At 35.0% G+C, this 20,162-nt stretch overlaps 1 protein-coding gene across 1 annotated transcript in view; it reads right to left on the reverse strand.

Annotated features, from left to right (window-relative positions):
- Positions 1–20,162, reverse strand: part of TMEM135 (transmembrane protein 135) — a 267,526-nt gene that overhangs the window by 235,470 nt on the left and 11,894 nt on the right. Inside the window, exons 2-3 of the mRNA XM_047071520.1 lie at positions 10,834–10,961; positions 8,416–8,508 (exon numbers count right to left, since the gene is read on the reverse strand). Of these exons, the coding sequence (XP_046927476.1) occupies positions 8,416–8,508; positions 10,834–10,961 (221 nt within the window). The remainder of the gene's footprint in view (positions 1–8,415; positions 8,509–10,833; positions 10,962–20,162) is intronic.

Genomic DNA, 20,162 nt, shown 5'->3' on the forward strand with positions numbered 1-20,162 from the left:
AGAGGGTATTATGCTAAATGAAATTAGAGAAAGACAAATATCGTATGATTTTACTCGTATGAGGATTTTAAGATACAAAACAGATGAACATAAGGGAAGGGAAGCAAAAATAATATAAAAACAGGGAGGGGGACAAAACAGAAGAGACTCTTAAATATGGAGAACAAACTGAGGGTTACTGGAGGGGTTGTGGGAGGGGGGATGGGCTAAATGGGTAAGGGGCATTAAGGAATTTACTCCTGAAATCATTGTTGCACTATATGCTAACTAACTTGGATGTAAATTTAAAAAATAAATTACATTTAAAAAAATAAATAAATAAAAATAAAATAAAAAATAAAAGGCTAAAATTTAAATTTTTAATTAGACCCCAAACCAGGATTTGTGGTGGCTATACATATACACACACAACCACACAACTCTCAAGAAAAAAAAAAGAACTAGAGAGCTATTTCCAGGTAATAACTTCATTACCTAACAAACAACAGAACTAAATCACTATACATCACACAAGGTTCAATTACTCCACAATCACATCAACATAAGGATCAATTTTTCTTCAGCAACCACAAGAAAATCCTTACAAAGAAGCTACAGTTAAAATTTTGATTAGGTCAGACTATTCCAATTAATATTCAGAACAGATCATAATTTATAACTACCTACAAATTTTCTGAGACTATCTAGTGTCTACATATAAAACACCAGTGCAATAGCTAACTTAAAAGAAATGAAAGCAGAAAGCTTTAAAATAAAAGTTTGTTATCAAAAGCAAAAAGAGAGCAGGAATTGAACTAGTAACTAAAATCCAAGTTATCACCTCACTTCCAGGAAACCTCTTTGGGCCTTAAAAAGTTATAGTTCTTAATATCAATAGCACAATTTTACTTTGGTGTTATTGTATTTAAACACATGTTTATCTTCAAAGAAAAGTTTGATTTTTTTTAATTAAAAGTATAAAAAATAATACCTAGACTAATATATCAAGAGAAAAGAATTGAGCAATCGACAATGCACACGTATATTAAAAATTGGTATATGACAAGGGCCATTACAAATCCATGGAGAAAGAATGGATAATTGAATCCCTGGTGCCAGAGAAAGACCATTCACCAGTCAAAGAAAGGGAGTGGGGGCAGCAAAATAAAAGAGATCATAAGTCTGGCAAGCAGACTTAAAATGGACCTAAATACATTTCTACGTTTTGCAAGATGGTGGAATATTAACACTAAGAAGTTCTAAAGTTAAAGATATCTAAGTAGTCCTTAGAGCAAGCAGTAAAAAAAAAAAAAAAAAAAAAAAAAAAAAAAAAAAAAAATTATATATATATATATATATATAAAATGGACTAAAAAAAAAATGTCTTCTTCCAAGTTTCCAGTTTCTGTGCAAGAAGCTTGGAAGTCCTCACTTAGTCCTAACAGCAAGTAAAAAAGCTAAGGAAACTGAAAACTCAACAACTCTTTTTAGATCCATAAGAGAAGCAAGGTCACCCTACAAACTATTGCCCCCAAAACTGAAGGGACTACAGGCAGATAGAGAATCACAATCTACCAGAACAAAACCAGCTAAAGCCTCAGAGGGAATGAGAGCCAGAACAGGAAACAGTAAACTGATAAACTGCAGGAGGCTCAGTGTGGACAGGTCTGAGAGTGAAAAACTCAAGGGGTGCCCAGTCATAGAGGGACCCTCATACCTTTGTGCATTTTACCTCTGGGAGCTTAACTAAGTAAATAACAGGAGGAAAGCCGCTTATTTACGCTTCCAAGTAGGGGAAACACAGAGGAATCATTTTGAAATGAGCCAGAGCATTCTGTTCTTAACAGGGCCTGTCCTTGGTAAAAGCTAGTTTACCAGAGCCTAACCTACTAGGGCATTACAAGAGCCTAAGTGACATGGGGAAGGGAAATACCTAACTCCAGCCAGCTTTAGAATTCCACATGCAAGAAAGCAAAATATCCAACTCCAGCACATTCTAACTATCCTGCCCCACCTAAGAGGAAAAGAAAAACTGAGAAAGGCTTATAAAGTTCAGTCTAGAGACACAGGCTCACTAAGAGACTGAGGCCTAACCACAGGACTATAGAACAGTTTCCTTCCCCCAACACCTCACCACATTAGTAACAGCCTATTACAGTAATTCCTTTCACCTGGTGCATCGTGCCCAGCTATCAAGAAAAAAATTACAAGGCACATCAAAATGCAAAAATCACAATTTGAAGACACAGAGCAGCATCATAACCAGACACGGCAGAGACGCTGGAATTATCAGACCAGGAATTTAAAATTAAAACAATGATTAGGGCACTCTCCTGGCTCAGTAGGTAAAGAACCTTGGACTCTTAATCTCAGGGTCATGAGTTCAATCCCCACAATGGGTGTGGAGCCTACTTTTAAACAAACAAACAAAACAGAAGAATGATTAATACTAAGGACTCTAATGGATCAAGTAGATAGCATACAGAAACAGATGAGCAAGGTAAGCAGAGAGATGAAATTCCACAAAGAAAAGGAACTACAGCAGAAATGAAGAGTGCCTTCGATATAATCATATCATTAGTAGACTGGACACAGCTGAGGAAAGAATCTCTGAGCTAGAGAATATATCACCATACCCTTGATATATCACAGAATCCTTGAAAACTGTAAAACAGTAAGAACAGAGACTAGAAAAAAAAAAAAATACAGAATATCCAAGGACTACAAAAAGTATAACATACACATAATGGGAAAAGCTAAAGGAGAGAAAGAGAGAATAGAACAGGAGAAATATTCAATACAATAATGACTGACAGTTTTCCTAAATTAATGTTAGATACCAAACCACAAATCAATAAAGTTCAAAGAACACCAAGCAGCATATATGCCCAAGAAAAAAACCACACAACAACACAACTACATCTAGACATACCTTATTAAAACTACAGAAAAATAAATATAAAGAAAACCCTGAAAGAGGCCAGAGGGAAAAAAAAACACCTTACCTATAGAGGAACAAGGATAATTGCATCCAACTTCTCCTCAGAAACCATGCAAACAAGAGAGTGGAGTGAAATATTTATTGTTGACAAGGGAAAAAAAAAAAGCAACCTAGAATTCTGTACCCTGAGAAAGTATCCTGACTTTATCGCACCAAAAAAAAATTGAGAATATTTGTTGCTAGTGGACCTGCTCTGCAAGAAATGTTAAATGTTCTCTAAAGAGGAAGAAAACAATACAGATAAGAAACTCATCTACATAAAGAAAGGTGGAACATTAAAGAAAAAACAATTTTATTTTTCTTATTCTTAATTGCTCTAATAGATAACAGTTCATTCAAAATAATACTGTAACAACATAAAAATAATGTAATAATGTAATCAAAGCAACAATGTAATTGATTTTGTATGCTTATGTATATATATGAGGGGTGTGTGTGTGTGTGTGTGTGTGTGTATGTGTGTGTCATGAATACTTAGATATAACTGAATGATAGCAATGACATAAGGGACAGGAAGAAGGAATTAGGATTACATTATTATCATAAGGTATACTCACTACCTATGAAAAGCTATAGTGTTATTTGAAAGTAGAGTAGGATTAGTTGTAAATGTATATTACAAAACTAGGGCAACCACTAAAAAAAGTTTAAAAAAAGTATAATCAATTACTAAGAAAGGAGAGAAAAATGGAACCATAGAAAATGTTCAATTAAAACCACAAAAGGCAGAATAAGTGGGAAGACAGAAAATCAAAACAAACAACAAGGGAACAAAAAGAAAACATGAACAAATGTAGTAGATATGAATCCATCTATATTAATAATCACTTTTTTTTTTTTTTTTTTTTTTGGGACAGAGAGAGACTAAGCATGAACGGGGCAGGGGCAGAGAGAGAGGGAGACACAGAATCGGAAACAGGCTCCAGGTTCCGAGCCATCAGCCCAGAGCCTGACGCAGGGCTCGAACTCACGGACCACGAGATCGTGACCTGGCTGAAGTCGGACGCTTAACCAACTGCGCCACCCAGGCGCCCCATTAATAATCACTTTTAATGTCAATAGTCTAAGTATACCAATTAAAACACAAACATTACCAGAGCTGATCAAAAAAACATGACCCAACTACGTTGTATACAAGAAATCTACTATAAAGACATACAGATTAATTAAGCACATAAAAAATAATAAATAAAATAAAATAAAAAGCACATGAAGAAATGCTCTACAACATTTGCCATTAAGGAAATGTAAATTCAAACAATGAGATACTACCACACTCCTATTAAAATGGCCAGAATGCAGAACTCTGGCAATACTAAGTGCTGGCAAGGATGTGGAGCAACAGAAACTCTCATTCACTGCTGGTGGGAAAACAAACTGGTACAGCCACTTTGGATAACAGTTTGGCAGTTTCTTACAAAGTCAAACATACTCTTAACATATGATATAGCAATCATACCCCTTGGTAATTTACCCAAAGGAGTTGAAAACATAAATACACAAAACCTGCACATGAATGTTTATAGCAGCTTTACTGGTATTTGCCAAAACTTGGAAGCAACCAAAATGTCCTGCAGCAGGGCAAAAGATAGACAGTTGTATATCCAGATGATGGAATATTACTCAGCACTAAAAAGAAATGACCTATCAAGTCATGTAAAGACATAGATGAGGCTTAAAGGCATATTAATAAAAAAAAGAAGCCAATCTGAAAAGCTGACATACTGTATGATTTTAACTATATGACACTCTGCAAAAGGTAAAACTACAGAGACAGTTAAAAAGATCAGTAGTCACCAGGGGTTGGGGGAAGGGTGAAATGAAGGCCAAGTACAGAGGATTTTTAGAACAGTGAAATTACTTTGTAAGATACTATAATGGTCAATATGTGTCAATGTAAAAGCTGCTGAACATGAATAAGGGCTATAGTCTAGCTGACAATATTGTCAATTTCCTGGTTTTTTATTATACTACAGTTACATAAGATGCTATCCTGCAGAGAAACTGATTAAGTTTTCAGGTGTCTCTCTGTATTATTTGTGTAATATTCCATGACTCTATAATCATGTCAAAGTTAAAAGTAAAAGAAAGATAATAATAAAACAGAGTACATAGTGACAAATATAATAAAAAGCCAAATATATTAGTTGTGTAAGTAAATGTATATGGACTGAACTTACATTTTCAAATAAAATGATTTTTTCAGATTGGAACTCCAAATATAGCCCAAATTTATGTGGCATATGAGACAGACATATAAAATGTTTCAAGAAGATAAAGACATACTAGGCAAATGCAAGCAAAAAAAAAAAAGGTAACTAAAAATTTGGAAGTTAAGCCAAAATACATTAAATGAAATAAAGAGCATACTTTTTGTTGTTGTTGTTGTTGTTGACTTCTTTTAATTCAATTTTAATTTTTTTTAATTTACATCCAAATTAGTTAGCATATAGTGCAACAATGATTTCAGAAGTAGATTCTTTAATGCTCCTTACCCATTTAGCCCATCCCCCCTCCCACAACCCCTCCAGTAACCCTCAGTTTGTTCTCCATATTTAAGAGTCTCTTCTGTTTTGTCCCCCTCCCTGTTTTTATATGATTTTTCCTTCCCTTCCCTTATGTTCATCTGTTCTGTGTCTTAAAGTCCTCACATGAATGAAGTCATATGATTTTTGTCTTTCTCTGACTGACTAATTTCACTTAGCATAATACCCTCCAGTTCCATCCACATAGTTGCAAACGGCAAGATTTCATTCTTTTTGATTGCCGAGTAATACTCCATTGTATATATATACCACACCTTCTTTATCCATTCATCCATCGAGGGACCATCTGGGCTCTTTCCATACTTTGGCTATTGTGGATAGTGCTACTATAAACATGGGGGTGCATGTGTCCCTTTGAAACAGCACACCTGTATCCCGTGGATAAATGCCTAGAAGTGCAATTGCTGGGTCATAGGGTAGTTCTATTGTTAGTTTTTTGAGGAACCTCCATACTGTTTTTCAGAGTGGCTGCACCAGCTTGCATTCCCAAAAGAGCATACTTTTTAATGCTAGAAATTGCACCTGGAATTAAAGATACAACCTAAAACCATATTCAATAGCATAGATCTGATAGCTATCTACCAACCTTTGAACTCCCAATAAAAGAATGCACTTTTTTCAAATGTTCAAAACATAGTTACAAAAATTGAGCATAAATTAAGCCACAATAAAAACCTTATAAAGTTTCATACAAAGAAAATACTGTGAACATTCTCAGATAAGAATGCAATAAAACTAGAAATTAATAACAAAGGGATCATTTAATCTTCTTTAACAGAAAATTCTCAAAAGCCAGAAAATTCATCACTAAACTATTCTAGAGCAGTAAAAAAGAGGAAAACTTCTGTAATATTTATGAAGTAAATGACACTCAATCCTAATAAAGAATACACACACACACACACACACACACACACACACACACACACAATTAGCCAATCCACAAATTGTGATTATCATGATCAACTCAGGTTCACTCCAGCAAAGGACTGTGGAATGTCAAGAAATCTAATTCCCCCAAATTAACAGGTTTATTGAAAAGATCTGATGATTGCCACTTTAATCACATATTCAAACTTGGAACTACTTGGAATTATGGACCTGATGGCCTCTGCATCATCTATGAAGTATATTCTTACCAAGAATGTTTAATCTAAATGCTATCAAGTCTTTAGACTAAACTTCAGTTTACAGGAAATACATGAATTAAATGAAACAATTAAACAATTCCATGAGGAAAAAATTCAGACAAAACCAAAAAGTTTTACACCCAAGACAACTGTCACATCAATAAGTCGATGTCATGGGGAGACGGGAGGAGTGGGGAGATTTAGCTAGATTAAAAGAAAATAAAGAAACAAAACTCTATACATAATCTCCACTAGAGTCTATTTCAAAAAAACAGTAATAAAAGCATTTTAGGACACTACGGACTAGCTGGTATTAGGGAGTGACTGTTGATTTTCTTACTTTGATAATAGTGTTGTAATTACACAGGAAAATACCCCTATTTGAATGCTCAAGTATTTAGGAGTAAAGTGTCATGATGTTTACAATGACTCACACACATACACATACATAACCACACATACATATAATCACTTACAACTAAGTAAAAATAGCAAAATGTTAACAACTGTTGACTCTAGGTGGGTACACAAGTATTCAATTTCAACATTTTCTGTTGAAAAGTAGGCAAATAACTTCTAAAATGCTCTTATTACTCAAGTGCTAAAAATAAATAAATAAGAGCAAACTTGGTTTAAAGCATCTTTAAAGTTTCATGTATGATTTAAAATCATATTTCTAAAACCAGTATTCACATTTTTAAATAAATCAAGTAGTTGTAGTAAATGACAGAGCCAGTTGCCTAAACCAGATAGTACAGCTCCAGAATCCACACTCTTAATACTCAGTACTATTCTGTACTATACTCTCAGGTGTGATAACCTATGTTTCTAGTGATTCTGACTTGATTATGCCGGGGCAACAATATCCACCAGTCTTTGATTTTGGTAATTTTAATAATCCAAAAGTATTCTGACACAAGCAAAGAACCAAATGTTTAGACACCATTATGTTACACTAGAAAGCATTAAAAATGGCCTCAGGTGGTTTAAGTAAATATTTAATTAACTGATAAGATCTATCTATACTCTTAACGTGAGATGAGTGACTCTAGCGAACATCTTCATAAACTGGATGATGACCTTATCTTGATTAATACATGACTCCACTGTGACTCTCTGGAAAAAAAGATGGAATCAAAGCAGTTCTCAGCAATGAAAATCATTATTCATGAGACAGTAAAAATTCCTTTATGCAAAAGTTTTACCTTCAGCTGTTTACCTGACTGAATAATTTACATAACAGCTTATAGCATTTTAAAGAAATCTTATGTCACTTGAAACACTTTCAGGCTTATATAAATGAACATATTTTTTTCAATGAGAGGATACCTTAAAAATAATAACTGACTTTAACAGATATCACTCAATGAGTTGAAGCAAATTACAGATGTAGATGATAAAAGAAAACTGTTAATTTTCTCAAGTGTGATAATGGTATTGTCATTATGGAAAAGACCTTCAATTAGATTTGTGTATGTCATGTTTTATTTAGAGATAACTCTCTAATTTTTTAGTAAACAAAGACCAGTGGGTATTATTATTCTATAAAGTCAATCTTTATATTTTAATGAACTTAATAAACATAAATAACAATATCAATACAAAACTAAATTTTCCATCAAGTATCTGTAAGACTTAAAATATATGTGGAAATATTTCTCAACCCTGGACTATAAGAAATAGTAAGTCAAAAAAATTTTAGTTGGGGTAGAGGACAGTAAACTAGTTCTATTAAATATGTAGATATATGAAAATTTACCTGCTTTTTCTTTCAATTAGAATGGCCACATAAGATGCTGGCAAAGCGGCACCAAAGCCAGGACTCCAAGAGTAGAATTTTCCAAGTATCCTCCTGAAATTCAAATTTGGAATTTTTGTATGAAATTTTTATTTGGTTATTTCAGTTATTACAAACAGAAGTTCCCCTTCTTCACTCCACACTCTACCTAAATGTCTCACAGCACCTCAAATTCAACATGTCCATAACCAAACTAACTCATTAGCTCTCTCCCCTATCGCCATGAACTTGCTCTCTCTCCTCTATTTTCCTAGGTTAATAGGATCAACGACGACCTACCCACTTACATGTGACACTTTGAAACAGCCTTAGCTTCTCCCTTTTCCTTTTCCCCACACATTAAATCATTCCCTTAAGTTTTTCCATATGCAATCGAACTCTCAAATTCTCCAATCTGCTACCCCTGCCTTAGTTAAGTCTCTTACCATCTCCGAATCTGGTTACTACAACAGCAAACTAATAAGTATCTCTCCTTCCAATAATTTAGTCAGTCACATTCATTCAGACATTCCCTAGATCCAACATTACTATGCAAACCCTCTATGTTCTCAGTTTCCTTATCAAATGGGAACAATAATATTACCTATCTCATACAGTTGTCATGAGGACTACATGAGCTATTTCCTAGCACCATGCACAGCACATGGAAAGTGCTAAGGAAATGTTAGCTGTTATAATTATTATTACTACCCCTATTTCTTAACGCATGATAAATATTTAACAAATGTCACCCCTTCTTTGCTTCTACAATCCTTGATAACTTTTTCTTATGGTACTTACTAAAGTAATGTATATTTTTTTAGTTTTATTTAGATATATATGTATATCATTTTTCACTTACTAGAATATGTCCCTTGAAAGTAAAAATCTACATGGTGTTCACATGCTATAAAATGGCCATTAGCTGCTTGGGTTTTTAAAGAGATCAAAAAAAAAAAGATATTTGGAAATGTTAGGAAGATTTTTTTCCTTTCAAAGACACTGTGTTCCTAAGAAAGGGAGAAGCAGCACATAAAACTTGCAAAAAAATCATCTGAACAAAGTTGGTCCATGTATAAAAAACACATTATAAGAAAAAATGTAAATACATACACATAAAGATTAAGGATCACCAATGAAATGATATTTTTAACTGAAGCTTAGCTTTAAAAGAATTAGAAAACCTACAGAGCATATGAAATATGGGTATTTCTAAAATGAACATCAGCAACTTCCTGTTCAAGAAAACTAGAAGTGATTCTTCCTCCAATATAAAATCCACAAAGGCCATAGGAAGTTACTGAATGTAAAAATCAAGAAAAATAACTCAATGAGTCAGTTAAAGGAGGAACACAGATGTAACTATAAGCATTTTAAGTATAAGTATTATAGGTATTTGCATTTCCACAAATTAACCAGTTTCACAGAACATAAAGAAATATGCTACAACAGCAATTTATGATTATTGTAATATTTTAAGCCTAATTATCTTATAACTTTATTTTTAGCGTGTGAACAAGTATTAGAAAGTTTCCAGAGTACATATGATAGTTTCTTACACACACTTTCAAGTCAATTTAAAGGCATAATTTCCTCAGTAGTATAAACCTTATCAATTATTTTCTGCATAATCTGTAAGTTTATAAATATTAATGTTTTGACGGGAAAAAACCTGTAAAGGATATTTGAAAATTATCTTTTTAATTGCAGTTAATGTATACCTACAGAACTACTCTGGGCAACAGTAATATGAAAATGATGTAAAGTTAGTATTTTAACTTGACAGATTTAAGAAAAACACTAGTTGGGATTTTCAACAATCAGTGGGAAAAAAGATAAGAAGTAAATATCTAATAAACATGTTAAGGCATGTCACAGCACTAAAAACTGAATTCTAACTGATCTATGTCATAGGAAGCCTGTGACATAGATAATTATAAGACTTAATGAGAAGTTTCATCAATAGGATATGCCAGAAGTTAACTCACTGTTTTACCTATAAACACGAGCATTTTATAGTCTTTTTGAAGTCTAGTCACTGTATGTGGACCTCACCTACACCATGCACAGTTGCTTTGAATTCTTGATCCATGAAATTGGAAAGTTAAAATATCCTAATCAACAACTTGGTAAGTATAGTAGGCCTCAGAAAGCTCATGATACACCAAAGCACTTTTGCTATATAATCATAGCAATAATTTGAAGTCTGTATTAATCTTTAAGCCAAGAGGCCCACAACTCCTATTTAACAACCTTTCTTTGAGATACATAAATGCCATTTGATAGAGAAAAAAAATATACAAGCAGTGACCTGCACAACATTTACATAAACATCTGTTTGTTTCACAGTTCCAACAAAAGAATCTGTTTTAACCTCCAGTGGTGATTATGAGTACCAACCTTAAAATGCAAAAGAAAGCCATATACAAGGCCCCATTAGCAGTCAGAAATGAAGCAGATTGTAGGATCTCAGGGAGTAGTTTGTGTAAATAATAGTCTAATTTTCGTTTCCGGAGAATTGCTGCAATCTGGAAAGAGAAAGGCTTTTTTGTTTAATCCAACCAATTTTTCCCACCTAACTTAGCTCTCTTATGTGAAAGCTAGTGAATAACAGCATATATTCTAAAATTAAAGTTAAAACTCTGGTATTTTACTGACTCCTCTACAAAAATACAATTCCTGGGACAGAAAAGAAGACACTTTAATCTATTGAAGGTATAATGGGTAAAATACATACCAAGAAATTACATCATGGGTCATAAAGAATAACTACCAAATGTTGTATTTATAATGCCTTAAAAACAGTGTTAAACTGAATAATGGAATGCATTTTTAAATGGCAAAAATAAAGCACAATTCAAATAGAAATTGAATGTCAAAAACAAAACTATTTACAGATATTATCAGCCTGGATATTAGAGAACCTCAGTGATAGAAACCAAAGAAATTCATTCAGCTATTCAAATAGGACTACTGTGTGACAAAACCATGCTAGGAACACAAAAAGCAAAAAGTAAAATTAATAATTTCTGGCCCACTGGAGCCCGTTAAAGAAAAAAAAAAAGCTCTGAAGAACAAAACAAACATTAAGAATCTAGTCTACTACAAGTTGGTACCACAATATTGGAACAAGTTCCTGTACCAAGGATTGCAGAAGTTTGTCACAAAAATATTTCATAAAGAATATCATGTTATGAGTCTTCATGACTTATCTTTTAAATTTAAATTTAGATTGAAAACATATTTTAGTGTTTTTTGTATGTAACCTCAGAATTTAAAAAAATTTTCAAGATTAAAACAAACAAAATAAGCTCTGAACTAATTTAGTGAGGATATTTAAAAATCAAGACATGAGATCTAAGTATTTATCGAGTACATACACAACATAAACAGAATATGAATTGCAATATGGTATGATAAGATACAGTTAGAGATCCTGAAGAATCATTAAGTGTTAGTAATACTATACGAAGTGCCTTAGGAGTTTATCAAAGAGTGAGTTTAACATAGGAGTGTGCAGCAGTTTCATTGAGAAAGGGATATGAGCTATATTTGGAAAAATAGCAGAATTTTTACAAGCCACAGGGAAAAAATATTTTTCCATCACAATGAAACAACGTATCAAAAGAGGAAAAGTTAAAACAGCATAATTAGGGAATGAGGAAGGGATTGTAAGGAAGGGCAATACTGACTTGAAAGAAGACTAGAGAACTGTATTCACTCCCCACCATCCCGGACATAACACTTTTCCTAAGGTCAGTGATCAATAAATCCAAGGGACTTGTCTCAGTGCTCTTCTTACTCCACCCCTTTGAAGACCCTGAAACTCACCATCTCCTGTTGCATTCAATTAAACAACTTGTTAATAAGAACTATGCCATACACAGCAAAAACGATGACTAAGATCGAATCCCTGACTTCTAGACATGTAAAATCTTGTTAGGGAAATAGACACATAAACTAGAATATGGCAAATGCTAGACTAGAGGAAGAAGAAACTGCTATAGAAATACACATTAGGAAATGACTAAAAGGAAATGGGACTGGGAAGGTGATGATGCCTAGAAGATATCACTGAACTTTCTAAGACAGATCTTAACAAATAGGTAGAATTTTGATAAAAGAAGTTGCTATAGTTTCCATAACAATGAATTCTTTTCATCCTCTCATTATATCTCTAAATGTTTTTTCCTTCATTAGCATTTCTTCAGATCACTACTCATTCTACATATGCTCTCTTTCCAATGGCATCATCTATCATCTCAAAGTAGGAATTCCTATTATAATTCCAACCTCTTCCCTAAATTCTTAATACATCCTTCAAATATCTATTGGACGTATCAATAAATATGTAACACAGGCATCAAAAAACTCAACACATCCAAAGCAGAACTCACTATATTTCACACAAAAAAAATGGTTTAACCTCTGAGTTTCCCACCTTATCTCAACCACCCAATTACTTACGAACAAAATTTGTCTGTCACAATCACTCCCTGATCCTCAAGCATCTCATTGGTTCTAATGGTCTCCCAGTATCTTCAGGTTTGAAAATGTAATGTCTCTTTCATTTTAGACTTAACAATGGGCAGAATCTGGCACTATGTTAAATATTCAAATAGTTACAGAAAAAAATTTTCTCTGTTCCTGGAAAGGAAGAAACAAAACTATCCCTGTCTGTAGATAATCTGATTGTCTACACAATATCCCAAGCAACATATAAAATCAAACAAACAAACAAACTAAACCCAATCTCCTAGAATAAGGCAGTTCAGCAAGGGCACAGGATACAGATAAACCTAAAAAAAATCATTTGTATTTCTATATAAAAGCAATCAACACATGGATGCAAAAATTAAAAATACAGTAGCATTAATAAATCCTCAAAAAAAAATACATAGGGAAAAATCTACCTGTATAGGACGTATACACTGCAAACTACACAATGCTGACGAAAGAAAGCAAAGGTGTAAATAAATGCTTGTGGACCAGAAGACTCAGCATGTCAATTCTCCCCAAAGTGACACAATTTCTATCACAATCTCAGAAAGATTTTTGCAGACAGGTATAGACAAGATTATCCTGAAATAGATACAAAAAGCGAAGAGATTATAAGAGCTAAAACAACTTTGAAAAAGAGAATCAAGTGAGAAGAAACAGTCAACTCAATTTTAAGATTTACTATGTTGATAGAGTAATCAGGCTTTATGATATTGGCAGAGAAATAAACAAATAGGTTAATGAAACAGAACAGAGAACCAAACCATAAGAGACACTTAAAAACTGAGAATAAACTGAGGGTTGATAGGGGATGGAGGGGAGGGGAAAGTGGGTGTTGGGCACTGAGGAGGGCACCTATTGGGATGAGCACTGGGTGTTGTATGGGAACCAATTTGACAATAAATTTCATATTAAAAAAATAATACATAAATAAAATAAATAAATAAATAAATAAATATTAAAAAAGCAAAAACATTTTTATAACATAAATATAAAAAAACTACAACATTTTAGGGGAAAAAAATCAAACAAAATCTTAGGGATTTAAGGCTAGGCAAAGAGTTCTTAGACATGAGACCAAAAACACAATTCATAAATGGATAAATTGTAGGGGTGCCTGGGTGGTTCAGTTGGTTAAGCATCTGACTTTTAATCTCAGATCAGGTCTTAATCTCAGGGTCATGAGTTCAAGCCCTGTGTTGGGCTGCACACTGGGCATTAAGCCTACTTTTAAAAAAATTTTTTAAAGAAAAGGGAAAACTGTAAATTACACTTCAGAATTAAAACTTTTTCTCTTTAAAAAACTTGTTCAGAAGATAAAAAGACTAGATACAGACTGGGAGAAAATACTTGTAAACTACATATCCAGCAAAGGACGATATAGTATCTGGAATATATAAGGAAATCTCACAACTCAATGGTAAAAAATTAATATAATTAAAAAGTGGCCAAGATATGAATAGACATTTCACTGAAGATGTGCAAATGGCAAATAAGCACACTAGCCATTAAGGAAATGCAAATTAAAACCCACAAATGAGCTATCACTATACAACCATCAGAACTGGCTGAAATTAAAAAATAAGGGAAACACCAATTTCTGGCAAGAAAGAGAAACTGGATCACTCGTGCATTTCTAGAGAGAATGTCAAATGGTAGAGTCACTCTAGAAAGCAGTTTGACAGTTTCTTGAAAAAATAAATAAAGACACACAACTATCATATGACCAAGCAACTGTAGTCCAGGATGTTTATCCTAAAGAAATGAAAACGTATGTTAATACAAAATCTATGCACAAATGTTTACGGCAGCTTTTTTTTTTTTTTTAATTTTTTTTTTCAACGTTTATTTATTTTTGGGACAGAGAGAGACAGAGCATGAACGGGGGAGGGGCAGAGAGAGAGGGAGACACAGAATCGGAAACAGGCTCCAGGCTCTGAGCCATCAGCCCAGAGCCTGACGCGGGGCTCAAACTCACGGACCAGGAGATCGTGACCTGGCTGAAGTCGGACGCTTAACCGACTGCGCCACCCAGGCGCCCCTACGGCAGCTTTTCCATAGAATAGTCAAAAACCAGAAACCACCCATATGTTTTTCAAGAGGTGAATGGTTTAAAAAATAGTGGAGTATCCTTTTCAGCAATGAAAAAGAATAAATGGGGGCGCCTGGGTGGCGCAGTCGGTTAAGCGTCCGACTTCAGCCAGGTCACGATCTCGCGGTCCGTGAGTTCGAGCCCTGCGTCGGGCTCTGGGCTGATGGCTCAGAGCCTGGAGCCTGTTTCCGATTCTGTGTCTCCCTCTCTCTCTGCCCCTCCCCCGTTCATGCTCTGTCTCTCTCTGTCCCAAAAATAAATAAACGTTGAAAAAAAAAATTAAAAAAAAAAAAAGAAAAAGAATAAATGAATGATATATAAAACAATGTTGATGAATCTCCCGAGAAATATGCTGAGTAAAAAAGGCCAATCCCTAAACACTGCATAATGCATGATCTCATTTACATGACATTCTTGAAATGACAGAACCATAGACATGAAGAATAAAGTAATGGTGGCCAGGGGTTAGGAGGAGGTGGCATATGGGAGGAAAGTGGGTATTGTTATAAAAGGGCAACAGGAGAGATCCTTTTGAAGATGGAAATCTTCTATATCTTGACTATATCAATAGCAGGGTTTGGGTTGTGATATTTATTTACTATTATTTTGTAAAATGATACCATCAGCAGACACCAGATAAAAAGTACAAGGAATCTCTCCACTATTTCTTACAACTGCCTAAGAATCTACAATCATCTCAAAATAAAAAGTTCAATTAAAAAAAAGTAGGGGCACTTAGGTGGCCCAGTCAGTTAAGCATCCAACTCTTGATCTCGGCTCAGGTCATGATCTCACAATTCATGAGTTCAAGCTCCACATGGGGCTCTGCACTGACAGCATGGAGCCTGCTTAGAATTGTTTCTCCCTCACAAACTGAGGGTTGATGGGGGGTGGGAGGGAGGGGAGGATGGGTGATGGATATTGAGGAGGGCACCTTTTGGGATGAGCACTGGGTGTTGTATGGAAACCAATTTGACAATAAATTTCATACATTGAAAAAATAAATAAATAAATAAATAAATAAATAAATAAATAAATAAATAATTGTTTCTCCCTCTCTCTCTCTCTGCCCCTACCCCACTTGTGCTCTCTCGTTCCCTCTCAAAAAAATAAGTAAACTTAAAAAAAAAAAAGCAGTCATCCACATGGCCAATAGGAAATGAAACATGCTCATCACTATTACTCATCATTGCACAAAGAAATACCACTACATACAAACCAGAATGACTAAAATAAAAAGAACGGATAAAGCAAAGTACTGATGGGAATGAAAAAACTATCTGTAATTACAAATACCGCCAAAAACTAAATGCCCATTACCAGTAAAGTGGATAAATTGTACATATTTGCAATATTGGTATACCAAACTGTACAGCCTATTGTAAGAAACAGGGGAAATCTTACACAAAACATGAAAACAACCTAGGACCTTATCATCACTGTGCTCTAACCCAGAGATTCCAACCAGGGTTTACAAATGGCCAAAATACTGATCCTCTCAACAGTCTGGGTAGTCAGGCCTAGGGTAACAGAGCACAGCAATAAATATTTCAGTGTTCCCTAGTGTGCCACACAATTATTATCATTTTCTAGGTACACCATACATGCTACAGCATAAAAAAAAAAAAAGGTTAGGAAACACTGATCTCACCAAATAACATAACAGCAATCGTACACACCATGTAGAAAGAGCACACGCACATATCTATAAAATCATTATCCGAAATCATCAGACACCTTCAGAAACATATTTTTATAGCAAAAATGTTGCAATGTTCATAAGAATTGACCAAGAAATTCCACATTAATCTCTTATGAATTTTCCAAATATGCTTACAAAAATTTAGCTAAATACAGGTACATAATAGTACTACGATTAAAATATAAACTTATTTGTCAAAGTGTTATAATCTTGTTTTAGAAGACCACTTAATGACCAGGGAAAAATAAATCAAAACATATAAATTGAAAATGCAAACTACAAAACAGTATTTTTTAATGAACATACAGAACAAATACGAGAATGTTATTCATTGTTATCTCTAATCATGGCAACATATTATTTTAATCTTCTTTTTGTTTTGGGGTATTTTCCAGAAATTCTACAATAAACACATGATACATGTGTAAAACTGGTAGGAGACAAACAAGTAGGAGAAAATGGGGATTATTACAGAAGAAAAAATCTGAATGAGAGACAGAAATAAATACCCTAATAGAGTACAAAATAATCATATGATAAGATTTTTAACTTTAGCTCTACAACTAACAATTGCTATGAAGGATCCTTGTTTAGATATAATTCTTTAGATTTCAGTTTCTTCAGTTATTAAAGAAATTGAATTAAATGACACAGGAGTGACACCCAGATAGCAAACCAGCAGATTCCAGCATTCATCCCCTGCAGAAATGTCAATTTGAACAACTATCCATGCATGAAAATACCTTCACAAAAGCTAAGGATTCCAGGTGAGAGATTACAGCACTTCGATGGAACACAGAAATAATAAAACACACACTGAAAAGGGTAAGAAAGAGCATCTCATGTATGTTACCCAGCCTCCAAGTCCAGGCATCCCAGGGTGGAGACAGACAGTCACCCCATGAAAGAAGAGTGAAATGAGCACCCAACTTCACCATTAGTGTGTGAGCCAGCCCACACAAACTAGGGACTCAAGCTCAAGGCCCATCCCAGCACCAGGCTAACTCCTAAGAAGCCAGGTTCCAGTCTTACTCTAGGCCTAACACCAAATTCCAAGCCATCAGGACTGCTCCCTTATGGGACCAAGCACATGGCCTATACCAGTGAACCTAGGCTCTAGACCTACCCCTAAACACCAGCCCAGCCAGCCAGAAGACTTCAACAGCAAGCCCATGCACAGACTTCACCAAAAAACCTACTCAAAATCTCTGGCCAGTCTACAGGATGAAGGGCTTGCACTACAGGAGCCAGAATTTGGACACTGTAAATGATGCCTGACACCTGGGTGGCTCAGTTGGTTAAGCATCTGAGTTTGGCTCAGGTCATGATCTCATGGTTCTTGAGTTCAAGCCCCACATCAGGTTCCATGCTGACAGCTAAGTGCCTGGACAGACACATGAAAAGATGCTCATCGTCATTTATCATCAGGGCAATTCAAACCAAAACTACAATGTGGGGGCACCTGGGTAGCTCAGTCAGTTGAGCATCCAACTTCAGCTCAAGTCATGATCTCATGGTTCATGAGATCAAGCCCTACATCAGGCTTGCTGCTGTCAGCGCAGAACCTACTTCAGATACTTTGTCCCCCACGCTCTGCCCCTCCCCCACTCAAGCACACTCTTTCTTCCCCAAAAATAAATAGCCATTAAAAAAAAAGAAAAGGGGGGGGGGGGCGCCTGGGTGGCTCAGTCGGTTAAGCGTCGGACTTCGGCTCAGGTCATGATCTCACGGTCCGTGAGTTTGAGCCCCGCGTCGGGCTCTGTGCTGACCACTCAGAGTCTGGAGCCTGTTTCAGATTCTGTGTCTCCCTCTCTGTCTGACCCTCCCCCCATTCATGCTCTGTCTCCCTCTGTCTCAAAAATAAATAAACGTAAAAAAAAAAAAAAGCTACAATGTGATATCACCTAACACCTGTCAGAATAGCCGGAATCAACAACACAAGAAATATCAGTCATTGGCGAGGATATGAGGAAAAAGGAACCCTCTTGCACTGCTGATGGAAATACACTGGTGCAACGACTGTGTAAAATGGTATGGAGGTTCCCCAGAAAGTTAAAAATAGAACTACCCTATGATCCAGCAATTGCACTACTGGTATTTAATCAAAGAATACAAAAACACTAATTTGAGGGGATACATGCACCCCGATGTTTATAGAAGCATTATTTACAACAGCCAAGATATGGAAGCAGCCCAAGCATCTATCGATTGATGAATGGATAAAAAAGATGTGGAGGGAAATGGGTGGGGGACGGAATAGATGGGTGATAGGTATTAAAGAGGGTACTTGTTGTGACAAGCACTGGGTGCTATATGTAAGTATGAATCACTGAATTCTACTTCTGAAACAAATATTGTACTGTATGTTAACTAGTATTTACATAAAAATTTGAAAAGAAAAAATTTATATATATAACTATGTGAAAGGCGATATGTGAATTAGTTTGACTGTAGTAATTATTTCATTTGTATATACATCAATTATGCTGAAAATTAATATGTATATCAAAACATCCTGTTGAAAGATAAAAATTAACCGTCAACACTAAAAACAAATGACACAAAGAGTTCTTTATTTCCCCACTTTTAAAACTGCATCTTTTTTTAAATAAATGGTACTGGAGGAACTTGGTATCTGTGTAGAACAAAACATTAACCTTGACCTCTGCCTCATACTATACACAAAACTTAATATGAGATGGATCATAGACTTAAATTGGAAAATTATAAACAGTAAAGTATCTAAAAGGAAATACAGGCAAATATCTTTATGAAAATTCCAAAGTCAAAAAACAGAGGCAGCATTAAGGATAGGCCACGGAGAAAAAATAAAATAAAAAGGATAGTCCATAAAGGGCAAATATGGTAACCAACCTGACTAACACAATGGCTACAGACTGACGTGTGATGCAAAATTATAATTATGAGCCCCCAATTTAGGAGTTTCTCTTTATAAAAATATCATTATTAAACATCTATCAGACCTATATGCATTTAATCTTATTCATTTACATTCCCTTGTCTGTTTCCCCATTCAATTAGTGCAGCACATTTATCACAGAGATGGCAGACTACTATTTGAATTATAGCCTATGGCCATGGACTAGAACAAAGCTAACTGGCCCTCCTCAAAACAGCTAACCCCATGATCTTAGCCTTATTAGTACCAAAGTCCAATTCAGCAGTCTTTCTTGGCCCCAGAGTTTGATCACTAAATCTTCTAGAAGACTATTTCTAGAGGGACTGACAAACCTAGTTCCTTTGGAAAATAAGAAGTGAGAATTCTTCACAATAAGAAAGAGTTGGTGGGTGCCTGGGTGGCTCAGTCAGTTAAGCATCAGACTCTTGATCTCAGCTCAGGTCACGATATCACAGTTCGTGGATTCAGCCCTGCTTGCAATTCTGTCTCTCCCTCTCTCTGACCCTCCCCTGCTC

This window comes from Lynx rufus, unplaced genomic scaffold (genome assembly GCF_022079265.1).
Source record: "Lynx rufus isolate CCGP_SWC_20201006 ecotype Redwood Valley unplaced genomic scaffold, mLynRuf1.p SCAF_9, whole genome shotgun sequence".
In the NCBI taxonomy this organism is placed as follows: Eukaryota; Metazoa; Chordata; class Mammalia; order Carnivora; family Felidae; genus Lynx; species Lynx rufus.